Source organism: Vanessa tameamea, chromosome 28, assembly GCF_037043105.1.
Source record: "Vanessa tameamea isolate UH-Manoa-2023 chromosome 28, ilVanTame1 primary haplotype, whole genome shotgun sequence".
In the NCBI taxonomy this organism is placed as follows: domain Eukaryota; kingdom Metazoa; phylum Arthropoda; class Insecta; order Lepidoptera; family Nymphalidae; genus Vanessa; species Vanessa tameamea.
This window is the reverse complement of record NC_087336.1, coordinates 4287923-4301725: the sequence shown is the minus strand read 5'-3', so window position 1 is coordinate 4301725 and position 13803 is coordinate 4287923. Positions and strand designations below refer to the sequence as shown.

Below are 13803 nucleotides of genomic sequence, written 5' to 3'. Positions count from 1 at the left end.
TATTATAGTCTGCTATGATGACCTGCCCGCATGAAGCTATAAAACAAATGGCCGAATAGGAACGATTTTGTCGGAAATATGTCAAAATAGCTTAAGGTGTCGGCTATCGACTGTCATATATCGTCGTCCGACACCGATATTGTAAAAATGCTCTAAGGGCGTAGACAACGTAACGTAGGGGATATTTAATATTACGTACAGTCCCAAATCCAATAACGATGGTGACTACTAACCACAAGGTATCCCATTTTTTAGCCTGCCTGTCAACCTGTTTTAAATAAAATAGTTAAAATAATGAAATCTATAATGGTTAGTTAAAGTTTTAATAAACTCAAATACATTTTCATTTGCTGTGGTCACATTCCTTACGACAATTTGGACAAGCAGCTCCAGACTTTGAACGATGTTGGTAGTGGCACTTCATGTAAAAACAATTTTCACATCTTTCGTTTGTATGGCAGTATTCGTAAGAATCACCGCTAGACATTTTGTAATTTGTTTGACAATTTCGAGAATTTTTTGGAGAGTCACCCTTTGTACCTTTATCTTCGGTTGGAGTTTTTACAACAGGCAACACTCTAGGGCCATTCCGTACCATCGGTCTGTTTGGAATATCTAAATTTTGAGTGATTTCATATTTTCTTACACTTGCAAACATCCTGTTAACTTCTTCGATCGCGTCTTTCGATTTTGTTTTTTCTTTCAAAGATTTCTTTAATTCCTCTAATTTCATTTGAGGTATTGATGATGATTTTCTGTTGATTAAGTCGATTGAAAATTGCGAAGTTTTAGTTGTTTCTGGCTGACAATTTATGATGACAAACTTATTGTACATTTGGCTAGTTTCTTCAATGGAACAGTAAAATATTTTACTAAGAGACAGTTTTGGGCCGTCTTTCTTGTTCTCTTCTGTGCTAACACTTGCATCTTTCAATATTATTGTTTTGTATGATTTATCTTTATTGTCTAATTGTTTTTTACTTTGAAACACATTCAGCACTTCATTCAATAACGACATACCTTGTGTAATATCTGGCTGAGAAGTTTGTATGTTTTTTCCACGTTTTTCTATATCATTGCCTAAAGTTTCGTTTGTTTGATGTATATTATTAATATCTTTATGGGCATTTTGATCTGCGCAACTGGTTTCAAAATCGTAGTCTCGTCCTTCTTGACAAATAGGACAAGACCTTCGATTATTACTTTCGATGTTCTTATAATCTTCGTTGGATCGTTTTCGGTTTAAACATACAGAGCATATGTACCGGTTTTGTTTGTTTTTAGAAAATCGTCTATCAAATCTGTCTTCGGTCATATTTTTGGCGATATTGTATTTATACGTAGTGATATTTATTTCAACACTTTTGTAATTGGGACTGGATATCATGTGAACTATTGTGATTCTAAAAATAATAGTATATAATTAATAATGAGTTAAAACGTATTCATAAATAATAATGTTTAGTTATTTAAAATATCTTACCACATTAATTTTAGGTGTTTTTGAACCTTTAGAAATAAATAGTCAAAAGTGAATTAAAATGTGTAGAGACTAAAGTATGTCATAAAAAGGCCTTTATAAATCTGACTTTGACATCTAAAATTACTTTTTATTGAATTAAGAAAAAAATTATATATTTTAAAATAAAAAAATCGTCATTATAATATTTATAACAGAAACATATTAACTACTAGAGATTCATTAGGAATGTTTAAAACGTGAATCAATGAATATTTAAAATTTTTACCATTATCAAACATAAAATTCTTATTCGGGAAATCAAAATAACTCAAATACGAAAATTATGAAAAGATGTTTAAATGTCAAAATATGTTGTAAAAATTTGTTGTAAATTTAAAAATTGTATTAAATCTAATGAAAATAATAATGTGAAGTTGGACTTATTCATTCGAAAAAGTTTCTATTTAGTGAGAAAAACTGATAAAAGTAAATATGAGGCATAAAGATAAATAAGAAGAAATGAGAGACACTAAAGGCACTTGTCTAATGAGAGCTGGAAACGAAAGTCTTAACAACGAACACGAATATACAAACGGTTATTTTATAGAAACGATTAAGAACTCTAAAGATTTCGAATGTCAATGTAAAATTGGTATCTGTACTTGCAAACGGGTAAAACACAAAGAACGGTACTTCAATTCCCATCAGGTGTATAGAGCTCAGAAGTACACTACAGGTTTTGCAGACGTAGGTGTTGGTAGTGTGAAAACTGTTTGTAGGAAAAGAGTTAGGCGGATTTACTTACCGCAGGCTGAGGAAAAGGCTGTCGGTGCTTCCGATGAATCATTTGATCAGAGTAAGTATAATAGTAACTACTAAAGTGACTGATGTTATTGACAATTAAATATATCAGAAATTAATATACTTTAATACTGTCAGTATTTTAAATTAATTTGAAGATTTTTTTAAGGAAACACAAATCAATGCGAAACCATTAATTACGAGACCGCTTATTTAAATCGCAAGAGAACATCTTCAAAATGTGTTGGAGGTGAAATTGAATACATCAAGGCGCATGTATTAAGCAAGAAACTATCTCCTATTTTTAAGAAAATATCAAATTCAACTAGTCCGATATTTGCGAGTCTTGAAAAGAGTGTCATAAGTTCGTATACACAGAAGAGTAAACAAAGTACACAGATCAAACGAATCGATAAACCAGTTCAATCACAGAATACTACATTATTGAAAGACAGTCCTACGAGGAAAATGTTAGTAGAAGGCAGTAAAATTAAGGAGACACCAACAATTGTAGTTAAATCAGATGTAGGAAATGTAGACGACTACAGAAATATATCTTCAGATTCACTCGTACAACACGTGCATAATTTAGAAAATCCGAGCAATGAAAAAATAAGAACATCGAACGATTTTATAGAAAACAAATTGGAAAGGGAATACAGAAAGATTTTTACAACAGACAGAGAAGACAGTAATTTAAATAACAAAGAAAAACACGTACCAGAATTGAAAAGTGCCTCAATATTGCGTAGACGTTTTGAGGCATTAAGACGAGGATTAAACAAAAAAGAAAAACCAATTACAATTAAAAATTCCAGCAAATTGAGCGTTCCAAGTCGAAAAGATGTATCAATTGCTTCTGACCCGCCCTCATTGGAATCGCGTTCATATTCAAAAATAAAAGTATACAGTCCGATGCCATCAATCGCAAATGCTAGTAATGCTCCTATGTCGAATCCTTCTTACAGCAAATCAGGTGTTGATGAAAAAGAAACACCAAATTGGCTTAGCGATACTGTTGACAATGACTGCCACGATGTAAAAGATATGTTTAGGTTATGGGGTAAGAAATTCAATCTTGAAGAAGGCTCACATAATTACATATCAAAAAAGCAGAAGAAGAAAGTTCAACTCGAATTACCGAAAGAAAAATCAAATAAAAAGGAAAAAGGGGAGGGAAGAAGGTTTTTATTTTTTGGAAAGAAAAATAAAAAAAAACCAAAGCAACCATTTAGACCAAAACAGGGCGTTACTGCTGGTCGCTGTGAACTTGGAGATGGACTTATGATAAAAATTGGTGCTGTAAATAAATATACGCCTGAAATGCCCGCTGAAAAAATAAATGAAATTTCTCAAGATTACACTATAGGAAAAGATTGGTTTAAGCGTTTTATGTCAAAAAAAATTGATTCACGCAGTAGCGTAAGAATAAGATGGAACAACAGCATGTACACCACCAGCAGTAGTACAGTTTTCGAATTGATGGATTGTGTGTACAAAAATACTGGTGTCATTTTTAGCTCAAAAAGTGAAGTAACGACAGGAAATTCACATACAGGGGAATCGTCTAAAATTAACTCATATATAAATCCGAAAGTCAATTTTATGCGACAAAATATACAGGCATGGATGATACAAAATACGATCACAGACAAACCAGTTCCGAAAATATCAGTCAGCATGCTTTACCCAAGTAAGAAAAAGGATAAAAATATAGAAATTACATATTCCGATCAAAAATGGTTTATAGAGAAATCAAAGCCATTTTCTCGTAAAATCGAATTTGTTTTACATTCAAAAAATTTGGTTAAAAAGGTTGAAACAGAAAGTTCTGAATACATCGTTATAGACATACCGCAAAATTACTTTTCCGATATAAGCAGCGATGATAAAAACAATAACTCGAGTGATGAACAAGTTTATAATATAGTCGAGTATGAAAAATTGAATTCAAACTCATATTTAAATAAAGGAAATGTAAACAATAAAATGGATACAAACAACAATACATCGAAAGATATTCAGGTCAGAGTTAGTGTTAAAGATAAAAATGGGAACGAAGATAAGAGTAATATTGTAACACAAGACGAATACACAACCGTACAACCTAGTAATAGTAGTAATAATTATACACCAAAAGCACGCGATATTATTAGTGTTCGAATAATAACTCAAAGAGATATAAGGGATGTAAAGAAACCAATGTGAGTCATTAGTTACTTCTTTATGTAATAATTCTAACCTATTTAAAAAAAGAAGTCAAAAGCTCGTAATTCAAGATATTTTTATTGTTGTCAAAATTGGAATAGTTACTATTTTATTATCTTTTTCTTTATTTTACAGATTAAACAATGACATAGACGATAAATCATCACACGTATTACCTCCATCTAAGAAATGCGAGTTAGCCGAAAGTTTTTTACAAGATTACTATAGAGATTTATCACCACTAGGAATAGACTTACTTTCCTGGTGCGTTAGCAACAACGAATTACATGGATCACCAGGTAGTAATTCTTTAAAAAGTTTTAGAAAACAAGGCGACGGTTCGAGGTCATGTGCTCATATTCATGATGATTATAAGACTTCCACAATAGTATCTTCCTGTGAAACTTCCTCCTGTAGTCATTGTAAGGTAGCTGAAGATGAAAAAAAAATCGATGACACGAAAAATTGTAAATTTTTTAATAAATTAATAAAGAGATGCGTTGATCCACAAACTTTTACTGTTAGGAAAAGAGTGTCGCCGAAAGATTCTCTAGAAGTTTTCAAGCGTAGAAAGATTTACGCAAAAAGTAACAAGTCAAAATGGGGAGTCAATGATGACACATCCGAGCCATATTTTTCGCCTGACTGTCCTAACGCCAAAAGCTCTCTTATTGAAGTATGCCAAAAGCCTAAGAAAAAAGTACTGTTGCAAGACGGTGATGTTATAGAAGGTGTTTTATCATTCAAAGGCGCTCTAAACTGCGATATCCGCAAAAGTAATCCAAAACACGCTCATGTTATTCCACGACCAATATGTCAAATACCTACTTCTCCATGCAAAGATATGTGCTTAAAGACAAAAAATCCACCATGTTCTAAACCTTACAAACCTACACCGCCACCTTGTCCTCCTTCACCTAGTCAAAAACAATGCTCACCAGTTCTTTCTCCGTGCCAGATGACAAAGAAACCTTGTGCCAAACCACCAGAAATCCCTTCTGATAATTCGTTATTATCCAACAGATCTGTTGGTTTAAAACCTAGCCCACCACGAATTCATAGGCCAATAAATTCCTCACCTAAAATATCTCATGTCTGTATCTGTCCTAAAAATCAGTCTCCGTTTACTAATGACTCCAAAAAATCATCCTGCATATCGACACGTCCATGTATATCAGCATCTACATCGCGTGATTCAGTTTCAAAATTCTGCCCATCAAACCTTTGTAGATTGCCTCCTAGTTCGAAATCACGTGAAAAATGTGAAAAATGCCACAGTCATGATTTCCCTTGGCCACTTAAGAATCAAGTATCTAGTACACGATCACCAATGGAATCTAAATTGTCTCTTAAAATAACACCAGCACCGACTCAAAAATCGTCAAGCAAATGTATTACAGGACTTAAGCACCTTCTTGAGAAGGTTTCAAGTTCAACTTCTAATAAAAAAGATTGTAGGCCAGACTGCGCAAATAGACGTAAAGTATTACAAAATCCATGTCCTCCAGCCCCTCCCCCTACTAGGGCTTCAGCTACGACACCCAACAAGCTAAAAAAGCAAGGTTTGCACTTGACAAAGTTACCAATGCCAAGAAACGATGCAAAAGACAACTTACCTCAAGTTAAAAGCCATGATATTATACGCCTCAATTCTAAAGAAAATATAATGTTAAAATTACGACGTTCAACGCCAAGTACGGAAGAAATAAGAGAAGGATTTAACATTAAAGTTCAAGATGAAGACGGCCAAACACTTTATGAAAGACGAGACTACAAAAAATTTGACCAAAGCAGAATGCATTTTGTGAAAGATATGTATAGAGATTCTCAAGTTCAAAGAATTTTGACATCGGATCCTGAAATGATTTTGAATGATAAACCTCTGGCAACAAAGGAATGTAAAAGCGATACAAGTTTATCAAACATCATCGAAATTGATCTTAATTTAAAATTCAGACAGGCAGATAAGACAAAAGACTTAAATATAAACAATTCTGTAGATAGATTAACAAAAAAACATGACAATCCTGAAATTAATGCTCCACGTGAGTCCTCAAAACAAATTTATGTACTACAAGATAAACCAAAATTATCACAAGAAGATGTAGAAAAAAGAGATGTTAATATCAAAATAATGATTAAGAATTACAATACATCAGCCAAACTGATACCAAAAAATAAACACAACGTGAGTTTATCTACTACAAACAATGAATTCTCCAAAAAGATTTCTGAAAAATTTCAAACGGTCACTACTGGTTACAGCGACACACTTGAAAGGCAAACATATTCCATTCATAGAACAACAATAAATTTAGCTAATTCTTCTGATAATAATAAATCCTTAAGTAAACAAAACATACAATCGCCGGCTAAAGAATTTACAGTCAAAAATGCTATCGAGTCATCTGTTATCGAAAATAAAACTAAAAGTAAATCCCAAGTATTATTAACGAGCAACGAAACCAGTCAAATTGAAGTAAATACAAGCTTAGACAAAACGGACGCAACAAATGACGATAAAGATGACAAATCAGCCACGAGCGTTTCTGTAATAAATTCGGACGGTAAAAATTTAGACGACAAAAAAAAATTCAAGATTAAAAAATATAATAAAGAAGAGAAAAGGAAAATATTCAAACAATTACTTAAACGTGCAAGTGAGATAAAAGAAAATAAAACCAAGACCGAAATTCAAGAAATACATCAATTATTACGAGCTGTTCTAACATCAGACAGCAGCGATCATGAAGATTTCGAACTCAACAACAACCAATCAGCTGAAAATCTAACATATGCCTCATCAAAACCTAATTATTTAAAGAATTCGAATAGCACGACAAATTATTATTTAGATAAAAGTTCGATCTCAACAAAGGTATCTAGTAAAATCGAATTCGAGGATGTCATATGTCCAACTAGAGAAAATATCAGTGAATGTAGTGATATTTCTAATGTACAAGAAAATTTCGATTGTTTGTGTAATCAATTAGCAACGAAATTGAATTTGAAACAGAATATGTTTACTCCTTGCTGCTGTCGAGGCATTGGAAAAATAGATGAAGAAATTAATTGTGACATTAAAGATGATGAAAAATCTAGTCAGGTCGCAGTTGAGACGCAGTATTCAGAACAAATAAATGCCATTTATTTATCTGAAGCGACTTCCAATAAAGATGTAAGAATACCTGTACCATCTCAAAAGCAATTTAAAGGTTCTCAACTTAAGGGCTTTGATAGATCGTACATTATAGAATCTGCCGATGATAAAAAAATCAATGAAACGAATACGAAATCCGAATGCATTAATAATATAGATAAATTAAATGAAAACATTTTTAATTTACAACCAGCTGATATATTGCAACTGAATGAAACGAAGAAGGCAGTTTTAGAAATTTATGCCGAAAGAACTATGTCACGTGGTGAAAACCAAATGATCGCAAGACTACCAAAATTTATTTGTGCAAAGGAAAGTGAAATTTATCATTACGAAGCAATTTTTGCAGATTATACAAGTTTTGATGGAAGAAATTAGTGTATTGTTTAAGCGCCAATAATTGGATTTTATATGTAATTTAAAAGTTTTGTCGGTTTCTTTTTATTAAATATAAATAAATAAAAAATATGTGAAAGGTTAGTTTTTTTTAATGAAAAATACACGAAACAAAACATTTTATTTACTTAAAAATATCATTTGTATAAAAGTGCAAAATAATTTAAATTTATGTTCTGAAATTATTATAATTAAAATTATACAAAATCTCACTAACAAGTTAGGTCGTGTAAAAATTAAAAACATTAGTATAAATCTTGGACACTTTAAATATATTTATAATAATAAAATTACTTAATTCTAAAGATAATTCAAATTAATAGTTCGTCGTTAAAATATTTTCTTCTATGATTGAGGAAAATACGAACGGTTTTACCTTTTCTTTGGTGTAAAATATAATGTTGCCAGTTTAATAAAAGCGGCCTTATAATCTTGTCTGAAAAACAAAACAAACACTAAAATTAGAAAATTCATACTATTTTACAAGGATTGTAAATATGTCCTTCTATATAGTTAATAGTAGATAATATATTCAAAATTTTAGTACAAATAAATCAAAAATGGTATCTATGTAAGCCTTAGGGTGTTGGTAGACCAAAGGATACTACATATATACCAAATCATCAATACATTTTGAGCAACATTGATGGGGAAACTGGAAAGTGTTAGTGTCAAAAAGCTACGCTTTGTTAACGTAGATCAATGGGATCAATTGGCGATTGAATTATTTGAAATGGCAAAACCCTTAGATTCCAATTTCAAACTGTATAACGTCATTTTTTATAATTTGTTTTTATTTAACTAAATGATTTAAAAGTAACATTATATATATAGGTACCATAGGATATGCTAAATAAAATTGCACTATTAGAAACTAAAGAAATTATTAATTATTATTCTCCTGTAAGAACACAATTTTTAAGATGTTTGCTAGGGAGCTGGCGAGCATTTCGGTATATTATTTTTTCACATCGAAAAAGACTTAGATTCAGATCAATACGAAAATCAAATCAAGTCTGCTTCAAAAAGTCCTACATCGCTGCGTTTCAGTTATAGCGCTTTAAATTTGTAAAATTAAAAATAGGTTACCGAATTCTCTGAGGCGGATGGTCCAAATCATCTCGGAAACAAGAAAATGCAGCGCTACCAGTCTAACCCAAGCAATCCTCAATGTTTCAAATGGTACTATTATAATTATTAATAATGTCATTTAGACGATTGATCGCCAACTCCCTAGCCATGTAATGAGAGCAGGCGACAAATAATATTTAAATTGCACAGCTTAACACAAACAAATTCCTTACCTTCAGCCAATCACCATTTATGTTGTTAGCACAAAAACACTTAAAATCAGTGAAAAATAGTGAACACAAATTCTAAAGTGTGCAAATCTGTACATCTATATTAACATACGAGAAGACTTGTTTCAAATACTTAACTACATAAACTGTTATAACAATATACATAAAACGAATATCAGGTGCGGATTTCGGAGAATGTTTCAATATGATACTGATTGTGGTTTTGTAGCATCGACAAAATTCGTAAAACCGATCACATCCGAATTAAGGGCGTCAAAATCATAAACCTTTATTTGTTATGTGAAAATAATCTTAACGCAAACGTAATAATTTGTAATGACATAAAAAAACATTCATCAAATTGTTGTTTTTTTTTTTTTAATTATGTCGTACAGTACCAACAAAAGTCTTCTATGACCTACTCAAAGATCTTAGCCTGTACTATTGTAAGTTCTATTTCAGAACGGATATCTAAAGCTGCGATAATAGGTTCCTACCAAATTTGGCTAGGGAGGGCAACATCATCGGTGAAGCATTAAACCTACACCCTGTAGCACGTCCGGGGAACTGCTCGGAGTTTCTCACTCTGGCAACCGTACGATGAATCCATGGAATGTTAAGAAGTTCGTCTCTCTTACTACGCATTGCAATTTAATTTGCTATCAATTTAAACTATTGACGTGACGAGCTTGAATATAAAATTATTGAACTATGATAAAAAATAACAACCTTATACAATATTAGAATATTTCTAATGTTTATTTTGGTCATTATTATAAATAACCCATCAAACATTAAAGTACCTTAAATTATATAAGAATACTTTGGAATTGTTTGTTTTGGATCCAAAATATTTTGTTTACCTCATTATAATGATTCGCAACTATGAATTTGATTCTATTATATTATTGTGCATGACTTAAACTTGCTAAAAATATTATTTACTATAAATTTAATATATACCTTTTAGTTTTATTTATTACTTTATAATAAAACTGTAAATGTATTCAGATTTAAGATTTGTATGAAATGAACACCTAAGTCGTCTATCATCTAGATGCTACGAGATTAAAGGGAGCATATTAATAATAAATCCATTAAACTTTTGAATACACGTTTAATTGAAACCCTTGATATACAAATACTAAGTACATTCCTTGCACAGATACAACACAGCACTAGCGATCAACATTACAGATAATACAAAACATTGTACAATTACTGATTAAACAACAACAATAACGCTACATTTGAACAACTCGATGATCGGTTTTATTCTAATGGAAATGTTATTTTTTTAAATATTTATAAGTGAAATAACAGACAAACAATTATTTTTTTTTATGTTAACTTGAAAGATAGAAAAAGTTTTGCAAATTTACTAATTTTTACAATTTTTGATAGAATATTTTAAAGGTTACGTCGAATTTCCATTAGAATAATCCAACGCTTATTATACAATACTAGCCTAAGCTTCTGGGATCGAATATATACGAATCCCAAAAATATATTTTTCATATATTTGTAAGCATAAAATTGTAAATGCAGTTATAAATAGTCCTATTCTAAGAAATCATTCGAGTAGTTTATATTAAATTTTTGTTATAAACAAAAATACTATATAAAATATTTATCTAAGAAATACATTTTAATGACGTTTAATACAAAAGATTATAAATAACAAAAAAATTTGAGCAAAAATAAATTATGAGATTACTTTCCAAACATTTCTTGGTTGTATTGCAATTAAAAAAAAAATACATACATCAGTCTCACTTAGAAAATTATTTTTGAGCGAAAATATAATACTATAAAAGATGGCGTTAAATATTATTACAAAAATACAGATAATATCATGCAATGTTATTGTTAATAAAGTTTTGAATTCGAGTACAGAATTTGTGCTGATTTACACGACACAGATCCATAATTGGTTTTTTAAATGGGACTTTTTGATGTTGTTATTAGTTTACTTATAAACTTAATTTCTAAAACTTTAAAATAAAACATTAAATAAAGCCTCCATTTACATGAAATTGATTATACAAGGATAATATAATATATAAAATTATTTACTTTAAATGTAACCTGAATGAAAGCTGCACTTTGATACAAATATAATATGTATTCCTTTTAAAATAGTTTGTATTATATATTATTAATAGTTTATACTTTTTGTATAATAATTATAACATAATTGGCGGTACAAATAAGAACCAAGACAATATTCTAAAAAAAAAAAATATTGTCAAAGATTCTGCTGACGAGTATTTCATATTTTAAACTATTCGTTGTTTGAAAATAAAGTTATTAAAACTGACTTTATCAAAATAAAAGTGTTTTTATATATATGAAATGAAGATTTCTCATTCTAAGAATAACTAAACTTTAGAATTTAGAGAATAGAGAGCTAAAAAATTACAATTGGATTTTTATTAATGTTTATGTCATAGATTATATGTACAAGGTCATAACAACCAGTAAATGTCAAACTGGGCAAAGACCTCTCAGAGAAGGTTTAGAGGTTTTTATAGAGCTGACAGACATAATAAAGCTAATAGCTTACAGCAATTTACTTACAAATAATCATGAAACTAGAAGATTCGCTTCTCCAATAAATAATTTACAAGTATGGCAGTTGATTCCTAACCTACGTATATAATATGACATCAATTATTTGGAAAAAAGGAAAAAAAAAATTAAAAAAGCAATAACTATTATAGGAAATTTGTAAAATGATTTTATCTTCCTAGTAGTTTATTCGGTTATAATTAATGACATTTTATTTTTAAACACTTCAAAAGATTGCCTAGTTATAATTTTTATTGACTAAATAATTTTTGCAAATATTTAAAAACTTAACAACATTAAACAGATTAAATAATGGATGTTTGTTTTTTATGAATTAATTTAAATTGAACAATTAAATAGTGAAATGCTTATACAGTTCGACGGAGTGTTACCATCTGAACATTAATAAAATTATTCGTCCACACATTTTTTTTATGTTCAATCAATTATATGGATAAGAGATCATGAATTTCTAAAAACAAATAATTTAACTGTCTTTAAAAATAAATACTTAAAAAATTCTCAAAGACATCTATCTCAAAAATAAAATTAAAATTTATAAACTTTAAAATTGTATATGTGCTTTTTTTAGCATTTAGTACTGCCGTTTCAGCCTATAATCATTCAAATATTTTTCTTTAGTCGGCGAAGCTATGAATCAAACTGAGGCACCTACATGTTTGTATTAAAGCTATTATTGTGAATATATATAATAAGTTTAAAAATATAATGTCATTGTTTATTAATAGTTTATCTTATGAAATATTTTATTTACATTTTGTTCAAATTAAATATTATTAACTGATGTATAAGATTAATAATTTGAAAATTTCATTAATAATAATAATACTACTAAAAATAAACGATCAATTAATTTAGGGTTATGGTTGAATACTTTTTAAATCGATAAATCATAAAAGAGATATAAATATTTAATCTGTGAAACAAAAATGCAACGGAATTAAAATGTTTATATGAATGATATTATCATTGATTACATAAATGTTCAGATAGACTGCCAAAGCTGAACGCGTCGAAAAATAGTGACCAACAGTTAGCCACTATGTAAACGTACACAATGACATTAGGGTAGGGTCGAGCGTAGCTGTCACGCACACCAAGATATTAAAGTTGGCTTATTTTTATTAGTTCTGTTGTAGCGCGACACTCTATCTAAATATATAAATATTCTAAGCATATTATATTGTAGTATTTGCCTAAAAAACGCAGTCTACATTGCAATAATTAAGCTTATTCTCATTAAAAGGTACATCATTTATAAATTTCAACAGATAACATAAATTTCTTTCGAGTTTATTGTATCATAAAAAATATTTATTTAATTATTATCATATTTATTTTACATAAATCATTTTATTGTAATTAATAGTTTTTAATATAAATACTGTGACACTAGTGTACTAGCAACTTTATTTGCTTAAAGTTATCGGTTATTTTAAATAGTTATATTACATAATAGCGTTATTAAAAAAATAGTAGAAATAAAAAATACTGCTTCTTAGAAAGTCATATACATGAATAAATTATACTAAAATTAAACATATAGCGCATATATATTGTTTAATTGCTATTTAATTACGAGATATTAAAAAAATCTATATGTCAAAAAAATTTTTAAGCTGTCAACACTATAGATTTATATAAAAATGAATAGGAATTACTGTTAATATTTTTTGGAATTTCTATTCGATTATATGTGTGTGTGTGCCTTCATATTATATACGTTAATGTTGGTCCTGACTCTGTTGTAAGACTTGAATACTTGCAACACATGTGAAACAGAGATAGCAATATTACAACAGAATAATAACCGTCAGAGAAGTAATATATGTCTTCTTCCCACAAGAAAAGCCATTATGTAAATAATTGAACTGCTTGTTATT

At 29.6% G+C, this 13803-nt stretch overlaps 3 protein-coding genes across 3 annotated transcripts in view; 1 reads left to right on the top strand and 2 right to left on the bottom strand.

The window, feature by feature from the left end:
• Nucleotides 1-343: 343 nt before the first annotated feature.
• LOC113391909 (uncharacterized) lies at nucleotides 344-1548 on the bottom strand. Its single transcript, XM_026628039.2, has 2 exons — nucleotides 1484-1548; nucleotides 344-1403 (listed from the first exon to the last, which is right to left on the bottom strand). Exon 2 carries the CDS (start codon nucleotides 1385-1387, stop codon nucleotides 344-346), a length of 1044 nt encoding a protein of 347 aa, XP_026483824.2. The 5' UTR covers nucleotides 1388-1403; nucleotides 1484-1548.
• A 442-nt stretch (nucleotides 1549-1990) lies between these two features.
• On the top strand, nucleotides 1991-8021 carry LOC113391911 (uncharacterized). Its single transcript, XM_064219398.1, has 3 exons — nucleotides 1991-2318; nucleotides 2433-4467; nucleotides 4607-8021. The coding sequence occupies exons 1-3, from the start codon at nucleotides 2009-2011 to the stop codon at nucleotides 8007-8009; spliced, it is 5748 nt and encodes a 1915-aa protein (XP_064075468.1). The 5' UTR covers nucleotides 1991-2008; the 3' UTR covers nucleotides 8010-8021.
• A 114-nt stretch (nucleotides 8022-8135) lies between these two features.
• LOC113391931 (phosphatidylinositol 4-phosphate 5-kinase type-1 alpha) overlaps nucleotides 8136-13803 on the bottom strand; it is a 74997-nt gene continuing 69329 nt past the window's right edge. Inside the window, exon 20 of the mRNA XM_064219416.1 lies at nucleotides 8136-8463. Coding sequence (XP_064075486.1) covers nucleotides 8452-8463 — 12 coding nt within the window. The 3' untranslated portion in view covers nucleotides 8136-8451. The remainder of the gene's footprint in view (nucleotides 8464-13803) is intronic.

Bases quoted from the DNA above. Each gene is read 5' to 3' on its own strand.
- LOC113391909 (XM_026628039.2), bottom strand. From the start codon at position 1,387: ATGATATCCAGTCCCAATTACAAAAGTGTTGAAATAAATATCACTACG.
- LOC113391911 (XM_064219398.1), top strand. From the start codon at position 2,009: ATGAGAGCTGGAAACGAAAGTCTTAACAACGAACACGAATATACAAAC. The intron at 2,319-2,432 runs GTAAGTATAATA...GATTTTTTTAAG, and splicing joins CGATGAATCATTTGATCAGA to GAAACACAAATCAATGCGAA. The intron at 4,468-4,606 runs GTGAGTCATTAG...TTTATTTTACAG, and splicing joins AGGGATGTAAAGAAACCAAT to ATTAAACAATGACATAGACG.